Source organism: Nerophis lumbriciformis, linkage group LG12 (genome assembly GCF_033978685.3).
Source record: "Nerophis lumbriciformis linkage group LG12, RoL_Nlum_v2.1, whole genome shotgun sequence".
Lineage (NCBI taxonomy): Eukaryota > Metazoa > Chordata > Actinopteri > Syngnathiformes > Syngnathidae > Nerophis > Nerophis lumbriciformis.
The window spans coordinates 32607984-32628055 of record NC_084559.2 but is presented as its reverse complement, the minus strand read 5'-3'; the positions used below and the strand labels follow the sequence as shown (position 1 = coordinate 32628055).

The 20072-nt window shown below is 39.4% G+C and overlaps 1 protein-coding gene across 3 annotated transcripts in view; it reads right to left on the bottom strand.

The window, feature by feature from the left end:
* The window catches only part of trpv4 (transient receptor potential cation channel, subfamily V, member 4), a 38799-nt gene that overhangs the window by 12332 nt on the left and 6395 nt on the right, over positions 1-20072 (bottom strand). For 2 of the 3 annotated variants that reach the window (XR_012050746.1, XM_061986391.1), the window contains exons 3-6: positions 17316-17746; positions 14622-14797; positions 6788-6940; positions 4833-4973 (exon numbers count right to left, since the gene is read on the bottom strand). Coding sequence is in view for 2 of the 3 variants with exons in the window: in XM_061986391.1 (XP_061842375.1) it covers positions 4833-4973; positions 6788-6940; positions 14622-14797; positions 17316-17746 (901 nt within the window). In the remaining variant the exon portion in view is untranslated. The remainder of the gene's footprint in view (positions 1-4832; positions 4974-6787; positions 6941-14621; positions 14798-17315; positions 17747-20072) is intronic. The other variant, XM_061986393.1, reaches the window with a different exon arrangement.

Sequence of the window (20072 nt, the reverse complement as noted above, 5' to 3'; positions counted from 1 at the left end):
TGTAGAATTGAAGACATTATCTGTAAATAAACAATCCGCCTGTTATTTTTAAGTAATATGCCAGTAATGACAAACTATGTATATTTCTATTTTTTTTACAGAAAAATACCAAATTAATTATACATAGCATTTTCTGTTTTCTTAAATTACTTTCAAATTCATGTAAAATTACAATATTTTTCCGCAAAACATTTCATGAAAATTTCTGTAAATATAATGTTTTTGATCATTATTTGGTTTACAATGTTTTACTTTAATTTTATGGTTTTCGTTTGGCAGCCGTAGCTGCCAGTAGATGACCGTTTTTTTACAGAATTTTTTTTTTACAGTGTAGGTATGGGTATGTTATGGTAAATGTTCGGAATGGGAGAAGCACAATAATTGTTTGATGTTTTATTGTTTTGATAAATAAACTATGTTTTCATTCGAATTAGACTTTGTTTTGGACATTTGGACAATATATTTTCCCATTCTATAAGCAGCAGTGGCCCTTTGATTTTATTTTGGTAAAAAGTTTAATTCTAAACCTTTTTTTTATCTTTTGAAAAAACAAGCACCAGAATTTTTATTTTTTTTATCTGATTGTTGTCGTTTGCGTTGGTGTTAAACTGCAAAAAGTGTTCAACTTCTTTTGTTCTACAAACATGCGGCACAATACAACATTGACGTCCCAGTACAACCACAATAATAAACATATTATTAAATCATATGATTCAGGTCTTGCATTTGATTGTATTGGTTTTCCAAATGTTATGTAACATTATAGTGCTTCTCAATTATTTTTTGTCGTGCCCCCCCTAATTTTTTGTGCCCTTAAACTGTAGCGACTGGTTTCTCTACACATAAAAAACATACATACAAAGTGCAATAGTGGACAAGGTTGCCACAACCAGTAATAAAACGTAAAGCACAGTGATTTACAGTTTCCAGTTTTTTCAAATAAGTGTCGGGTGCATTCATAAACAGCAAGTCTCCATAATCTAGCAAAGGCATAAAAGTAGTCAGAATCAAGCGTTTCCTAACTTGTAGGGAACAACAGGACTTGTTTCTAAAGAAAAAAAAACATATTTAATTTTAAGTTTTAGACACAAGTTTTTCTATATGTGATTTAAAAGACAAGTTCTCATTAATAATAAATAAGTGCTTGTATATGTAAAAATGTACTATGTAATAGTACTTGTATATACTATAATACCGGTACTATGTACTTTGTACTTGTCGTGACTATTTTAAGTTCAACCTCATGAGCAGTTGTATTTTTGGAATGTTCAATGGCACTCATTTGCCATTTGAAAATAACATCTAGCATTTAGCACTAGTCTCAGCTGAGTCAGCTGGGACTGAACAACATCAAAAGCAGACTGCAGGAGCTCAAAGGTTTGCGCTACAGCAGGGAACGAAGTATAGTTGAATATATCTGCATAAAAATGGAACACAGCATCCGACACATCATAGAAAGTATTTACATAGATAGAAAACAACAATGAATCTAATATGGAACCCTGAGGTACACCCTTTAGTTCAAGGAGGAACCAGCAACCTGGACGCATCGGGTTCTATGTGACAGGTGATTAGAAAACCATTTTACGGCATGCTGAGGTAGGCCAATCCTGTGAAGTCTATCTGCCAAAATAATATGGTCGACTGTATCAAATGCTTTTGAAAGGTCAATATTTTTTGCAATCCAATACCTCAATAATGTAATTCACAACTTTAACAGCCGCGGTTATGGTGCTATGTTTTTTTCTAAAATCTGATTGATGTTGAGAAAGCAGACCATAGGTGTCGAAGAATTCTTTAAGTTGTTCACTAAAAAACTTTTCATGAACTTTAGCTAGGACGCATAACCTGGAGATGGGTCTATAGTTATTAACAGCTGTGGAATTTCTCTCCTCCTTTCAACAATGGTAAAACATAAACTGACTTCCATATGATAGGAATTTCATTACTGGACAAGGAAATATTAAAAATATGCGTGAGAGGTTCTGCAATAAAATCAACGGTTGACTTTAAAAAGAAGGGTTCAAGTTAATCAGGACCTGCAGATTTACCAGGATCCACTTGTTTTAAGGCTCTCTTGACCTCAAACAGATCAAGAGGAGTAAAACTAAATGTATTGGCTATGGAAGTGTGAAGTACTGGTCTATTGATTATAAAACTCTGGCCAATTTCTGTGTAAATACAAAGACTACACTATAATATACAAACCCTGTTTCCATATGAGTTGGGAAATTGTGTTAGATGTAAATATAAACGGAATACAATGATTTGCAAATCATTTTCAACCCATATTCAATTGAATGCACTACAAAGACAAGATATTTGATGTTCAAACTCATGAACTTTATTTTTTTTTGGAAAATAATCATTAACTTAGAATTTCATGGCTGAAACACGTGCCAAAGTAGTTGGGAAAGGGCATGTTCACCACTGTGTTACATCACCTTTTCTTTTAACAACACTCAGTAAACGTTTGGGAACTGAGGAGACACATTTTTTCAAGCTTCTCAGGTGGAATTCTTTCCCATTCTTGATTGATGTACAGCTTAAGTTGTTCAACAGTCCGGGGTCTCCATTGTGGTATTTTAGGCTTCATAATGCGCCACACATTTTCAATGGGAGACAGGTCTGGACTACAGGCAGGCCAGTCTAGTACCCGCACTCTTTTGCTATGAAGCCACGTTGATGTAACACGTGGCTTGGCATTGTCTTGCTGAAATAAGCAGGGGCGTCCATGGTAACGTTGCTTGGATGGCAACATATGTTGCTCCAAAACCTGTATGTACCTTTCAGCATTAATGGCGCCTTCACAGATGTGTAAGTTACCCATGTCTTGGGCACTAATATACCCCCATACCATCACAGATGCTGGCTTTTCAACTTTGCGCCTATAACAATCCGGATGGTTCTTTTCCTCTTTGGTCCGGAGAACACGACGGCCACATTTTCCAAAAACAATTTGAAATGTGTTCCAAATAAGTGTTTGATGAGCATTCCTCAACTTTATCAGTATTTATTGCCACCTTTCCCAACTTCTTTGTCACGTGTTGCTGGCATCAAATTCTAAAGTTAATGATTATTTGCAAAAAAAAAAAAAAAAGTTTATCAGTTTGAACATCAAATATATTGTCTTTGTAGCATATTCAACTAAATATGGGTTGAAAATGATTTGCAAATTATTGTATTCCGTTTATATTTACATCTAACACAATTTCCCAACTCATATGGAAACGGGGTTTGTATATTTAATAACTTAAGTACAGGATTAAAGTCTGTATACAACATATCCTTTGCAAAAATCAGTGATTCTCAATTATTTTCTGTCAAGCCCCCTCTAGGAGACAAAAAAGGTTCACACACCTAGGAATGTATATCGTTAGGATTTTATCGATACCAATATTGATATTCCTTATCGATATCGGTATTCATCTGTACTCTTATCGGTTCTAAATGTACTTTGTGTAACTAAAGATGTGAAAAACTGCAAATTCTATGAGCATTTTATTAGAACAAGAGGTTGTGCACCAGCAACATTGTGTTTCATGTACACCTGCTTTTAGGTGTTAAACAAGTCAAGAGTGTTTGCAATGCAGTTGTTCTGTCATCATCTTGATCGTTTTTTGTTTTTTTTTGTCATAAAAAATACAATCATGTGTGCTTACGGACTGTATCCCTGCAGACTGTATTGCTCTATATTGATATATAATATAGGAACCAGAAATATTAATAACAGAAAGAAACAACCCTTTCTGTATTTCAACTATTTTCCTTGAACAAAATACCCATCGAAAGCAGCTTCTTGTGCAGACTCCTCATGTAGATGTTGTTATTCCACAAGTAAGAGGTCATTTTAAATCAGATTGCATTCATTGTATCTTCTACATTTACATTTTTGTTTTAATCACTGTTTAAACAGGAATATTCATTTTGTAGACAATTACAGCATGAGGTAGTTCACATTGTATATTAACGGACAGTTAACTACTACGTTTTTTTACGTGGTAGCATAATTCAATAGACCCCACTATCGAGTTACGCAACTTGTTGCTTTTTTTCGAGGAAGCAAAAAAAAAATACCGGTTCACTGTATACATCCCTACACACACACACACTGAACTGAAATCTTTAAGAGAACCTGACAATATTTACAGTATTTATATCCTCATATTTATATCCAAGCGTTATGTATGTATAAATCCTGGTAGAGATTAATAGATTAATTCAAGCAGTGCTGCCACCTAGCTGGAAGCTGGTGTATCGTCCAAGAATTAAAAAAGATGCTAATAGTGGAAGTCCCTTGCCTCTGCGGCCCCCCCTGACACCTCATCTCGCACCCCCAGAGGCCCGCCCCACTATTTTAAGAAGCATTGCGTTATGGGGAATGCAATGCAATTCTCCATATCCTCCAACAGAGGCCAGTGCAAGGTTTTACTCTTGATGAAGCCTCCCTCCTAAACACAGGATGTTTATTTTCCACTGCAGAACACAGACACCTTTCTTTTGACACTTGAACACATGACACCCTGTTTGTGTTGGTTGAGCATTGCCAAGATGCCTTCTAGAAAGTGTTGAGCAAGGTGGAGTCTTGGTAGAAGTAGCAGTCATTGCCAGTTAAAGAAAAGTGGAAAAAAAGGCATTTAGGAGTACCAGCTATTCTATACTGGCAACTGCCTTTTATGCAGTAAATGTGGAAAAAGAGTAGCTGGTGAAGTCACACGCACAACATGCATCATTTCCTGAACACTTACTCCTTGTCTGCAGTGTGTTATCACTTAAAGAACAGGTTTATTTAAAACAAAGAAGCACAGTTCAAAGTAAACCAAGTTTATTACCAAAGTAGAAATAGCCGCCCTCGTCTCTAGGCTGGAAGAAACGTCCTCTGGCCTGTGCGTGAACATCGGCTCCTTTCTCCACCAGTAGTTCCACATATTGCTTACAACGCCGCTCGATGGCGATGTGGAGCGCCGTTTGGCCTGACAAACAAGCACCACAATTTTAGTGCGAATCATTGTTTAAAATATTCACAAAGGATCACACACAAACACTCTAAACAAGCCAAATAAGTTTGTCTCACAAGGAGGAAATCCAAGAAAGTAGAGGACTTATAAGGACAGATGTCTTATAAAGCTGAGTGACATCTGCAAAGTGTTGCTATGGAAACCATGACACTTAACTGTTTGGGATGTTGTCACCTTACCAGGCAAGAATGACAAGTTTCATTATCTTCAAAGTGCACTTTACTTTCTGTGCAGAGGATGAAATTGAGCAAACCAGTAAACTAATAAATAACAGCTGATTTATTCACACTTTAAAAAATGTCCATCATCAATATTCATCTGATTAAAATGTTTTGACACAATTAACTTGTCTGGATGGCAGAATGAGTCAAAATCTCTGAAAAGTCTCTGGCAACGTATTTCGGGCAGTTTCACCAAGTAGTTTTACCGTCACAAATGACGATGGTTGAGAAAGGTCACAACATTTGCAAACGCCACAACACAACAACTTTAAACCACAACACAAAAACTTTCAACCACAACACGATTCAAAAGCCACAGCAAATACAAACGCCACAAAACAGCAACATAAAGCCACAACACAACAACTTTAAACGGGAACTGCACTTTTTTGTGACTTTTCATTCACAATCCTAACGTGAGACAAGAACATGTGTCTTTTTGTTTTTTGCGTATTCTAAATTGTAAAATATGGTTCTTACTAAGACAGCTAACAATGTCGTTGATGGGAGTCATCCATTCCGCCGACAAATCCCTCTAAAATACATCCAAAAACCACCAACAATATTTCATTTATATGTCATGACCTACATAGTAACCAACTATGAGTGTCATTGTTATTATTAGAGCTAAGGCCGAGGAACTACTTTTAGTAACACAGCACATTGATCACCGAGAGGTAACAAGCTTATGCAGCTATTGACGTACTGAGCAACTGTAACGCCTCTGAGTTGGTAAAAGTTTGTGTTAGGTTACAAATCATGCCTCTCACCTGTATAGAAGAATGTTGTGCCCGTGAACTGAGAAGTTGGTCAACTATGAAATTAAATTTAGACCTGAAGACATTGTGAGGAAAACGCGAAATTACCCTTTTTGCTCCCATTTTTTGTACCTGAATGAATGTTATGATTCATTCATCATCCAAACAGGGAACACAACTCTTGTGCTGAAAGATATAAACATCCCATCAGTAATGTTTCAATATTACTAATATTAATATCAATAATTTCATATTTAGAACGCACAGAAAAGGGAAAGATGTGCGTTCTAGTCTCACATAAGGATTGTGAATGATGGCCAAAATTCCCCCCAAAGGTGCAGTTGTCCTTTAAAGTTGTTGTGCTGTGGCGTTTGCATTATGCACACTCTGCAGGAATTAATTGTCTTCCATCTTGAAATAGCACATTAATAACACAAAAAGTGTAAAACGTTTTTGTTAACGTAAACACGATGCTAAAGTTGTTTAATAAACACATAAAGTGCATTTACTGTATATGCCATTCTTTCTCTTTGCTCATGCAAAATGAGACATGATTAATGTAGATTCAAAATGAATTATATTTTCATTACTGCGATAGATAGATAGATAGATAGTACTTTATTGATTCCTTCAGGAGAGTTCCCTCAGGAAAATAATGATTAATCGAAATGAGTCCCCATCAAACCTAACATTTTACATTCCATTTTTTCACAATATGGCCTCGCCCACCTCTGTAAACACGGCCAGCTTTGACAACCGGGTGGAAGGTGAAAGGACTGCTCAACAATACCTCTGTAGTAGACGTCCCTGAAAGGTGTGTTGATGAACTCTCTGAGGTTTCCAGTCTTCTCTGCTATGTCCACCAGCAGTGGGATGGTGTCATTCCGACCACTGTAGAGGTTCAACAGGGCTTTAGGGAGACATGTCTTACCAGTGGATGGCTCTGATGGGAAAAGGAAATAAAAAACAAGTATAAGGTTTCAGGTACACCTAATTAATATAGATATAGTTGGTGTACTATATCTATTTTACATTTGAATTTACAGCATGCTCAAGTGCAACATTGTATTGCATACACACTGTGTTTTTTTTATCGTAGGTTATTTCTCGCCCTCCAAAATTATACTCTACCTGTACTTTGCTTCTGTGTATCAAGCATTTACTTTTATTTTATTTCAGATCATCGGACGGCGTGGCTAAGTTGGTTTCTCCATAAAATAGATAAACAGCTATGATACATTTCGATATTATTTAAAAGAAAATTGGTTATGTTTGATCAAATTCTACCCAAACCTTTACTTAAGTGGCTGGACAGGACAGATTATAGAAAAAACTAAATATATATATATATATATATATATATATATATATATATATATATATATATATATATATATATATATATATATATATATATATATATATATATATATATATGTGTGTGTGTGTGTATATATATATATATGTATATACATATGTATATGTATATATATATATATATATAAACACAAAAAATAAATAAGTACAGAAAATTTTATATATATATATATATATATATATATATATATATACATATAAATATATTCATATATATATTATGTTTCTTTTTTTAGATTGATTTTTTTTAATCGATTAAAAATCGTTACACATAAGAATCGTGATTCATTCGAAAATCTTTTTTTTTTAACACCACTAATATATACATATATACACATGTATATATATATACATATATTTACACATATATATCCATCCATCCATTTTCTACCGCTTATTCCCTTTGGGGTCGCGGGACACACACACATATATACAGGTAAAAGCCAGTAAATTAGAATATTTTGAAAAACTTGATTTATTTCAGTAATTGCATTCAAAAGGTGTAACTTGTACATTATATTTATTCATTGCACACAGACTGATGCATTCAAATGTTTATTTCATTTAATTTTGATGATTTGAAGTGGCAACAAATGAAAATCCAAAATTCCGTGTGTCACAAAATTAGAATATTACTTAAGGCTAATACAAAAAAGGGATTTTTAGAAATGTTGGCCAACTGAAAAGTATGAAAATGAAAAATATGAGCATGTACAATACTCAATACTTGGTTGGAGCTCCTTTTGCCTCAATTACTGCGTTAATGCGGCGTGGCATGGAGTCGATGAGTTTCTGGCACTGCTCAGGTGTTATGAGAGCCCAGGTTGCTCTGATAGTGGCCTTCAACTCTTCTGCGTTTTTGGGTCTGGCATTCTGCATCTTCCTTTTCACAATACCCCACAGATTTTCTATGGGGCTAAGGTCAGGGGAGTTGGCGGGCCAATTTAGAACAGAAATACCATGGTCCGTAAACCAGGCACGGGTAGATTTTGCGCTGTGTGCAGGCGCCAAGTCCTGTTGGAACTTGAAATCTCCATCGCCATAGAGCAGGTCAGCAGCAGGAAGCATGAAGTGCTCTAAAACTTGCTGGTAGACGGCTGCGTTGACCCTGGATCTCAGGAAACAGAGTGGACCGACACCAGCAGATGACATGGCACCCCAAACCATCACCCAACCATGCAAATTTTGCATTTCCTTTGGAAATCGAGGTCCCAGAGTCTGGAGGAAGACAGGAGAGGCACAGGATCCACGTTGCCTGAAGTCTAGTGTAAAGTTTCCACCATCACTGATGGTTTGGGGTGCCATGTCATCTGCTGGTGTCGGTCCACTCTGTTTCCTGAGATCCAGGGTCAACGCAGCCGTCTACCAGCAAGTTTTAGAGCACTTCATGCATCCTGCTGCTGATCTGCTCTATGGAGATGGAGATTTCAAGTTCCAACAGGACTTGGTGCCTGCACACAGCGCAAAATCTACCCGTGCCTGGTTTACGGACCATGGTATTTCTGTTCTAAATTGGCCCGCCAACTCCCCTGACCTTAGCCCCATAGAAAATCTGTGGGGTATTGTGAAAAGGAAGATGCAGAATGCCAGACCCAAAAACGCAGAAGAGTTGAAGGCCACTATCAGAGCAACCTGGGCTCTCATAACACCTGAGCAGTGCCAGAAACTCATCGACTCCATGCCACGCCGCATTAACGCAGTAATTGAGGCAAAAGGAGCTCCAACCAAGTATTGAGTATTGTACATGCTCATATTTTTCATTTTCATGCTTTTCAGTTGGCCAACATTTCTAAAAATCCCTTTTTTGTATTAGCCTTAAGTAATATTCTAATTTTGTGACACACGGAATTTTGGATTTTCATTTGTTGCCACTTCAAATCATCAAAATTAAATGAAATAAACATTTGAATGCATCAGTCTGTGTGCAATGAATAAATATAATGTACAAGTTACACCTTTTGAATGCAATTACTGAAATAAATCAAGTTTTTCAAAATATTCTAATTTACTGGCTTTTACCTATATATATATATGTATATATATATGTATATATATATGTATATATATATGTATATATGTATATATATATATATATATATATATATATATATATATATATATATATATATATATATATATATATATATATATATATATACACACACACATATATATCCAACGAACATAACAAGAAGGTAATGAATCAACAATCTCTTTATTATCAAAACAACACACAACACAACAAAAACAGCAAGCTCAACCGTCAACGCGCACAGACACATAAAAGTCCTTTTGGTGCTCTTAAAGATGTTGAAAACCATGTTGCTACTATACTTTTAAAATGTAAAAAAGTGGCGACCGAATAATGGGCCTCGGAAACAGGATGTGGCGTAGGGGCTCCGCCTGTCCAAAATGGCTGTGCCCAGAGTGTACTGTACTGCACAGAAAGTAACATCCTCCAAATGGCTACGCAAAATGAATGAATGAATGAAACGTTTGTCCACCTAGACATTGTTCGCACAAAAGCATATTTGGCTCGATCTAAAAGTTAGTAAATCGAAAAGTTTGCAAATAGAGGGGTTTGACAATCAAGGTTCCACTGTATTTTTATCTAGAAATTCTATTACATCGACAGTTTCAACAAAATTGTTGTCCATACAAAGTTAATAGTCACCGTTGGCTGTTGGTGTGACCCCGGGATGCAGAGAAAAGTATAGCAACGTACAGGTAAAAGTAATTTTATTAGTAACATCCATCCATCCATCCATTTTCTACCGCTTATTCCCTTTGGGGTCGCGGGGGGCGCTGGAGCCTATCTCAGCTACAATCGGGCGGAAGGCGGTGTACACCCTGGACAAGTCGCCACCTCATCATTAGTAACAGAGCAAGCAAAATAAAGCACGTAGCTGAAAAAACAACCACTAACAACATGTATGTGCACCATAATAATAATAATAATGGATTAGATTTTATATCGCGCTTTTCTATTATTAGATACTCAGAGCGCTCACAGAGAAGTGGGAACCCATCATTAATTCACACCTGGTGATGGTAAGCTACATTTGTAGCCACAGCTGCCCTGGGGTAGACTGACGTAAGCGAGGCTGCCAGTTTGCGCCTACGGCCCCTTCGACCACCACCTATCATTCATTCATCATTCATTCACCAGTGTGAGCGGCACCGGAGGCAAGGGTGAAGTGTCCTGCCCAAAGACACAACGGCAGTGATTTGGATGTCAAGAGGCGGGGAGCAAACCTGCAACCCTCAGGTTTCTGGCACGGCCGCTCTACCCACTACGCCATACCACACCATGTACAAACAACAAACCAGCGTCATTCGATAAACCCTCCTGATTGGCAATCAGGGACAGGTGAGGGAGAACAGGGGCTAAGTAACCGCTTAACATGCCAACAAATAAAATGGAACTAAAGAAAATAAGAGCGCAAACAGGAAATAATAAAAAACATAGGAGACTAATGAACAAAGTCCAAAACTTTCATGAGGTATCATGACATTAATAATGCTAAATTGCTGCTCAACATCAGAAAGTATTAAATTAGCAATGTTTGTATTATTTAGTTAGAGTTTACATTGTGACGACCGGGGCGCATGGTGATGCGGGGTTTCGTTCTCCCAGGATGCAACGGACTTCGGACACAGCGTGAAGGTAAAATAAATGATTTATTTACGAAATAACTCAGAATAAACAAAGAAAAGGGTGCTCATAGCACAAAAGGTAAAACTAAGAAAGACTAGCGTGGGAGCTAGCGAGTAACTGAACCTAGCGCGGAAGCTAACAGGTACAGATCCAGAACAAAAGTCGTCAACTGTTGCATGAAAACAAACTACGAAGCCAGAACGAATGACAGGGAGGACAGACTTAAATAATAATGTCAGTGATGACAAACAGGTGCGTGTAGGGAACAAACGCGGCAGGTGAAAATAATAAGCAGCCATGGCAACAAACTCAGGTGTACAAAACAGGTACTCAAGGAGTCCAAAACTAACCAAAAACACAAGTATCTTGAAAACGTAAATAAAAAATATGATCCGGGCAGCGGATCATAACAGTACCCCCCCCTTAAGGGACAGATTCCAGATGTCCCCTTGAAAAACTAAAACCCCCCCAACTATAACAAAGTTCAAGAGTCCAGGGAGGGTGGAGGGAGGATTTGGCGGAGGGTCGCCAGGTCACATGTCCCCGAATCCACCGGGGACGAGTCAGGTGGCGGCGGCGAATGGAACGCCGCTGCCGGAGGCGAGGTGGGCGACCACGGAAAGGCCACATTCGTGGCTGCCGAGAAGGTGGGCGTGAGTGGCGCCAAAAGTTCAGCAGCCGGAGAGTTCTGCGACTACGTCTCGGGTGTCGCTGCTGTTTGCGTCCATACACATACCTCCGAGAGCGCCACTTGCGCAGCCAAACCACTTGAGGTCGCTGATACGACGATGAGGGCGAGAGAGCAGATGTCGCCGTGGAAGCAGGAGGATGCGTCGTCGTCGCCGTGGAAACAGGAAGCGTCGTCGCCGCCGTGGAAACAGGAAGCGTCGTCGCCGCCGTGGAAACAGGAAGCGTCGTCGCCGCCGTGGAAACAGGAAGCGTCGTCGCCGTGGAAACAGGAAGCGTCGTCGCCGTGGAAACAGGAAGCGTCGTCGCCGTGGAAACAGAAGGCGTCGTCGCCGTGGAAACAGAAGGCGTCGTCGCCGTGGAAACAGAAGGCGTCGTCGCCGTGGAAACAGAAGGCGTCGTCTCTGTCGGCGTGGGCGGAGCCAGAGGCGGAGCAGGCGGCTCGTCTGTCGGCGTGGGCGGAGCCAGAGGCAGAGCAGGCGGCTCGTCTGTCGGCGTGGGCGGAGCAGGCAACGGAGTATCTGCGAGTGGTGGATGTCTCAGCTGGGCTGCTGGGTTGGCCGTAGGGGGAATCATCACCTGCAGCGCGGTGAGAATACTTCCCAGCTGTCTCTCCAAAGCGTCAAGGCGGGCGTCTTGGCGTTCCGCCATGGCGTTGACGCAAGCCCCAAGAACGCCAAACTGTTCCTCCTGTTGTCCAAGTTGTTTGGCCTGTTGGTGCAATGCCCTTTTTACTTGGTCGGTCACTGCGGGGTCTCGTGTGCATTGCAGCGATGGAGCAGGAGGTGGAGAGGATGGTGTTTGCAGGACCACCAGGGTTGATGGTGGCGTCAGAGGGGCAGGCGTCCGGGCTGTCATTGTCGTTGCCGTGGAAACAGGTGCTGGTGCGGAAACCAGACTTGGAGTCGGTGCTGGTGTGGAAACCAGACTTGGATTTGGTGCTGGTGCGAGAACCAGCCTTGGAGCAGGTGCTGGGTGTGACTTTGGCGGAGGTGGCCTGGCCGGGGGTTGCGGCTTAGCATGCCGAAGGTCTGGTGGCGGAGGCCGGCATGGAGGTTTGGGCTTGGCTGGGCGCAGCTGTGCCCGCCCACTAGCAAAGCACCCAGTACTAGCCCCCCCCTCAAGAAGCGGATCCCAGACGCGTCTTGAGCAGTCTGGAACAGTCTTTAGGGGTGGGAGGGAGGAGGTGAGGAGGTGGGTAGGCTCCTCCCCTTTTGATTGTCCAAATTGTCTATTCTGCTCTTCAATAGTGGACTGTAGGGACGACCAAGAGGGAGAAAACAGAGGAGTGGGCGGAGCTTGAGCCATAGGGGGTGGGGCTTGAAAACCAGAATGTGACTGGTACTGACTAGACTTATAATTAACAAAAATGTCCTGATAGTATTTAATTGTTGAATTAAAGTCATTTGGAGGCGGCTGACAGAAAGAGTTGACTGAATTTAAAAAAATGTCTTCGTCTATGACGTCATCACCAGTGGACGGGATGACGTCATCCGCGCGGGTCTCCAGCTGACTGACAGCCCAATCAGTGAACTGTTTGGCAAAGTGAGTGATGGGATTACCAAACATCGCGGGGGGGAATCCTGGGCTGCTTGGCTGTGTTCCGGAGGGAAGAATTGCGGGGGTGGCGCGTCTCTGTCGCGAGCTGAAGCCGTTTTGTGCGACTTCCACCTTCGCTGACGCGTGCGAGCGGGCTGAGAGCGGACCTCCCCGGGCCAGATGGAGTCGATCGGGACCAGAACACCTCCAGGTCCCCATATCATCTCCTCATCTGGAGAACAGCGGAGCGTCTCTGCTTCCATCGCTCGGAGGACCATCCACGCACCTTCATCTACCTCCGTCAAGCACGTTGCGAGAGAACTCTTTCTTGCTTGCTTCGTACTGTGACGACGTATTGTGACGCGGGGTTTCGTTCTCCCAGGATGCAACGGACTTCGGACACAGCGTGAAGGTAAAATAAATGATTTATTTACGAAATAACTCAGAATAAACAAAGAAAAGGGTGCTCATAGCACAAAAGGTAAAACTAAGAAAGACTAGCGTGGGAGCTAGCGAGTAACCGAACCTAGCGTGGAAGCTAACAGGTACAGATCCAGAACAAAAGTCGTCAACTGTTGCATGAAAACAAACTACGAAGCCAGAACGAATGACAGGGAGGACAGACTTAAATAATAATGTCAGTGATGACAAACAGGTGCGTGTAGGGAACAAACGCGGCAGGTGAAAATAATAAGCAGCCATGGCAACAAACTCAGGTGTACAAAACAGGTACTCAAGGAGTCCAAAACTAACCAAAAACACAAGTATCTTGAAAACGTAAATAAAAAATATGATCCGGGCAGCGGATCATAACATACATTGTTGTAGAACTGCAACACAGATGTGTTGCAGTTTCTAATACTGTGTTTTGTTGACCTATAGCTACAAACAAGAAACACTTCTAGAACCAACCCTTAACTTTCTTGTACTCCAACATATCACATGGCTTATATGTATCTCTCAAAAATGCTCTTACATTACATCCATCTATTACAGCCACTACAGGAGCCAAACTATCACAATCCAGGCCTATTTTTATAGTATCTTAAATATTCTTGGAGACTGTTTGTTTAGCAGGCTCAAAAAGGCGACAGTTTGCTGTGATTTTTCTCTGCTCCTTGTTATAATCCTAGAAAAAGACGCCCTGGCACACACAGGAAGCTTTTCTTGGGTAGGACAAAGTCTATGACATCATCACTTTTTCCCGTTCACTCCTATCTGGGTTGAACACAGCAAATAGTGCAGAAGAAAAGCGGAAAACAGAGGATCAAAGGTCAACAAGGGGGAGATAACAATTGGTTGTGCTTTGGTGCTAAAGACCCAGTCACATCCACATCCTGTACTGCCACACATCCCGCCTTACCTCGGAACTCCTCATCCGTCAGTCTCTTGTCGTTATTTTGCAAGTACTCCAACAGACCTTCCATGGCTTCGGGGTCCCCACGTGACACACAGTCGAAGAGAAGAGGGCGATTGAATACTTTCATAACCTTTGGGGCGTCCTCACTTGGACCGTCCTCACCAGATGTCTCTGTTTTACTACAAAGACACAGAAGCCACAAGCATTGCGATCAAACACATTGCAAAGTGTGAAAAGTGATTTAACGATGAGTTACAACAACAGAGATGATGAGCCAACAAGTCCAATCTCAGGTCTAACATCAGTGACCTGTGACCTGACAAATCTTCATCTAAATATTACCACAGTCGCACACCAACATCTTGTAGAACCAGAAGCTGTTATTGCTAAATTGATTCTATCTTTACCTCCTGTAGGTGTAGCAGCTAAGTGCAGGGAAACCGCTCCCTAAATGCATGTAATATACAATGTCAATTACTGAATGACAGAGCACTTCAAATTAAATTTTACAGCAAACTTATTCTCAGCCACTTCCTGCTCCGTCACTGATAAGAATATAATGACATAAGTCCCCATTATTTTTCACTAGCCCACACTGTTAGTGCTCGTCTCACAAAGGTCTGGTGCGAGGCTAAGATTCTGATCAAAGTAGAGTTGGGGAGGTTTATACATATATTTCTCAATGACTTTTTGGTCTTTTCAGTAATTTTTTGCTGTATTTTGGCCATCATTTTTGTTGTTTTACTCCATTATACATGCTTTGTCCTAAGAGGGTTTTTTCATGTTATATTTTAACATTTCAATGTCCAATTCTTTCACGAGTGTACGATACACTGGTAGTTAGTCCACAATACTCTAAAACCAAACCGGATATATAAATCCTTAATTTTTCAAAGGGCATGACATTTTTTTGGATTCATATATGAATATATATTTATATATATATATACAGTACAGGCCAAAAGTTTGGACACACCTTCTCATTCAATGTGTTTTATTTATTTTCAAGACTATTTACATTGTAGATTGTCATTGAAGGCATCACAACTATAAATGAACACATGTGGAGTCATGTACTTAACAAAAAAAAAGGTGAAACAACTGAAAACATGTTTATATTCTCGTTTCTTCAAAATAGCCACCCTTTGCTCTGATTACTGCTTTGCACACTCTTGGCATTCTCTCGATGAGCTTCAACAGGTAGTCACCTGAAATGGTTTTCACTTGAGTGACAATCTACAATGTAAATAGTCATGAAAATAAAGAAAATGCATTTAAATGAGAAGGTGTTTTCAAACTTTTGGCCTGTATGTTTATTTAGTTTTTGTTATTAATATTATTTTTTAATATTATGTATATATTTAATTTTTAGGGGCAGGGGTTGGTTTTTTGGGGGGTTTTTTAGACGGGGAAAAAGTGCATGTTTATTAGAGGGAGGTTCCACTATATAAAACTGGAAAAAAATCTAAACATTGTCATTTTTGTTTATCTATGCATTGTGTTATACGGCACTGTTAATGCGCAGTAAGGCAAATTATAAACAACAATTATGTTATCCCTCAATCAAATTCAGCCCGACACAAAAATACCAAACATGTAATGTTTTTTTAAGCCTTTGAATGCCTTTTGATAAAATGATGTCCTAGTTTTCAAATAGTACACATTTGCATAACATTAGTTATTGTACTAATTTAAACATGCAAAACTATCTTATCAAAAGCCCTTCAAAGGGGTCAACATTTTAAAAAATGTTTAATGTTTTTGTATAGGACTGACATTTATTGAAAATGTTAATTTAATTAATAAAGAAAAATTCTAAATGTTTTTACGCCTTTTAAAACTTTGAAAATAATTAAATTGTAATGTTCCCACAGGGTTATTTAAGTAATTGTTTTTTTTTACTGGAAAAGATCATTTGAACATTTTCCCCAATAATTTGTTTTAGTACAAAAAAGGCATCAAATTAAATCCAAGCTTGATTTAAAAAAAAAAAAAAAAAAGTTTAAAAATCACATAAATAAAAAAGTGTGTTTTTTAGCAGAAAAAAATTCTGCTTCGGGCCCCAGGTTAAGTGTCCTAATACTTTTTCTGAGTGGCCTTGTGGTTAGAGTGTCCGCCCTGAGATCGGTAGGTCGTGAGTTCAAACCCTGGCTGAGTCATACCAAAGACTATAAAAATGGGACTCATTATCCCTGCTTGGCACTCAGCATCAAGGGTTGGAATTGGGGGTTAAATCACCAAAATTATTCCCGAGCGCGGCCACCGCTGCTGCTCACTGCTCCCCTCACCTCCCAGGGGGTGGAACAAGGGGATGGGTCAAAAGCAGAGGGTAATTTCACCACACCTAGTGTGTGTGTGACTATCAGTGGTACTTTTTAACTAACTTTTTCTGACATAGAAGTCTGTGAGCAGGGAGTGTGCTGGGAGGAGGTCAGCCTAAATATTACCTCAACGTCCGCAGCAGCAACCAACAACATGTTCTCTGTTCGATCAGTGAAAGAAGCCCACAGTGTGTGAGACGAATGTGGCACACCTCTGTCTACATACTGTATGCGCGCCACTGCTATGTAGAAGTTTGTTATGACAATATTTTTACAACCCTTGTCCCAAAGAAAATAAATTCACTAATAACTCAACTTATTAAAGAAAGGATCATCTCCAGATGGAATCCGTGTGTAAATGAGTGTCGTTTCTTACCCTCGGGGCAGCTTCTTCCTGCGTCGCTTCTGGTTACTTGTGTTCCTGTAGGTGCCATAGTCAAAGAGGGAGTCCATGGGTGCTTTCTTTGCACCTGGAACCACATTTGATTCATACATGGTGGATTCCAGCAGATCCATTGGGTTGGAAATGCCCTTCTTGAAAGCACCTTGGAACTTCATCCGCAGGTTTTGTCTGCCGTCTACAGGCTGGCCAGGCTGAATCGCCAACACCTGCACGGGGGAGCCCTCAGCACTCTCGAATAGGTCGGAGAATTCGGACAAGGGAAAGGTCGCTTCGTTCTCGGGCTGGGCGGCAACGCCATCGCCGGGGTCGACAGAGAGGGCTTGCCTGGCTGGTGCGGAGCTGACAGTGTCGGCCTTGGACAGGGCGAGGTGGCACCTTCTCAGGAGGGTCGCAGCAGAGCGGCCCTGGAATAAACACAATCAAATGAGCGACGTCTGTGTCGCCAAAGTATCCACAACCTGTAGAAAGATGCGTATATGCCATGAAGTTGCACATTTCCACACTCGTTTCGCTCTTGATACACCTCAACTTTGCCATTAAAAAGGGGGTAGGGCAGCTTTTTGTGTGTACGCAAGCTTAACACATGAGGTTTGCTACCATTATCTTATAGCTAGCTTTATTTTTTTAAATATGGGAAAGAAGAAAGTGAATGATTTTCATTGAATTACAGAAAGAAACCACCAAAAACATGATGTTTTCACCAACTTGGCGAAGCAATTCAAGCGTATCACATGCTAGTCTGCACCATTACTTATGCAGAATGAGTCTAATGCCAGCCAAAAATATTAAAACAATATCTAAACGGTGGATATTTATCCATGAACATATAGAAAATCTGCTGATGGTGCGTTTGACGGGGAAGCAGCTGGAAGAAGAAACCGTAGAAGTCCACTCTCTAAATACATACCGTAATTCATTATTATTACATTATTTCATAAAACTACTGTAGTTGTTAGTAGTACATTATATTGTATTATTTTCCATACAATATTTCTTATCTAAAAAAACAATGTTCTTTTTAAAAGAAATGTTTGAGTTTGAGTTTATTTCGAACATGCAAGCATACAACATGATACATCACAATTTCCAGTTTCTCTTTTCAACATGTTCGAAAAGGAGTAGGAAGAAGCAGAGCTTATTTAATCCTACCCCTTTTCTTTTACATAACAGTTGCTAAAACTTTTGTTCGCTTCCTGTTCTCAATGTATTCATAATATACTCCATAAGTAATCACAATAAAAAATAAATAAATAATACTCGATGAAGTAAATTACATTTCATATAGTGAGATGCGTAAGATTATTTTGAAAATGAATGGATGGCAGAAATAAAGTCAGAATGTTTATCATGGTTCTTTTTCTTTGTACTTTGTAAACACATTAAGTTTGAAGAGTTTCTTGAAGTGAATCATACTAGTACATTGTTTGATTTCTTTGCTTAATCCATTCCATAATTTAATCCCACATACTGATATACTGAAGGTCTTAAGTGTTGTACATGCATACAAATGTTTTAAATTACATTTTTCTCTAAGATTATATTTCTCCTCTTTTTTTGAGAAGAATTGTTGTATATTCTTGGGTAGCAGGTTATAGTTTGCTTTGTGTATAATGTTAGCTGTTTGCAAATTCACTATGTCGTGAAATTTCAGTATTTTTGATTCAATAAATAAGGGGTTTGTATGTTCTCTATATCCAACATTATGTATTATTCTAACTGATCTTTTTCGTAACACTGTTAAATTTTAAATGTTAAAATGGCGCTGTTTTGGGGGGCCATTTTGATGTCAATTAATTTCAATGGGAGCTGATTTAAGAAGTATTTTAAGTTAAGAGCTCAAATTAAGCTTGTAGATTGAGTTACTACTGTTTTTTTAATATTTGTATAACTGTTAAGAAATGATACTACAAACATATTCATATAAAAACTGATTATTTTTATGTCTAGCATTTCCTTTGGGAAAGTGTTGTTTCAAAATATTCAATCCATAAACTGTTGGATTGTTGAAAGTTTTATTGCAGTACAATACACCAACTCTTTCTCAATTGACTTTGACATAATTGACCTCTCAACTTTGTGTTTGTTTTAATGGGGGTTTTTTCAATACATGTCAGATTTCGTACAATTTTGAAAAGAAAACATGGGGAAAAAAGGCATAAGAGAATTAAATGTTGAATGCCTCGATGACAATGTGGGTAGCACAGTGACTGTAGTTCGCGTAACTCGTGGTATGAGGGGCCAAATAATCACTTAATTAAATATTCAAACACGTGTTACTGTTCAAACTGTGTGTAATGGTACAATGGCCAAAAATATTTAATATACTTGTTAAATAAAACATCTGCTTTGTTTTAATAAACATTTAGGCCTACTACAGTACTGCATTTTATTGCTTGTCATTATGGTGGTACTTGGAGAGCCAAGTGTTTTCTGAGGTGGTACTTGGTGAAAAAAGTTTGAGAACCACAGATGTAGCAGAAATTATCCTCATTTAGCGTGTTGTTAATACTGTTTTAGTATGTTTTTTTTGTTACCGGTATACTTTTTTGTGGTTGTGTGCAAAGTAACAATAGTGTTACTGCATTGTCTCTGAGTATCACAATAATAACGAAGAACTAAGCAAAGGCACCCTGAATATGTCCATCCAGCTTATTTTAAAAGTTGGCCTCCTTAAAGGGGAACTGCACTTTTTGGGAATTTTGCCTATCGTTCACAATCATTATGAGAGAC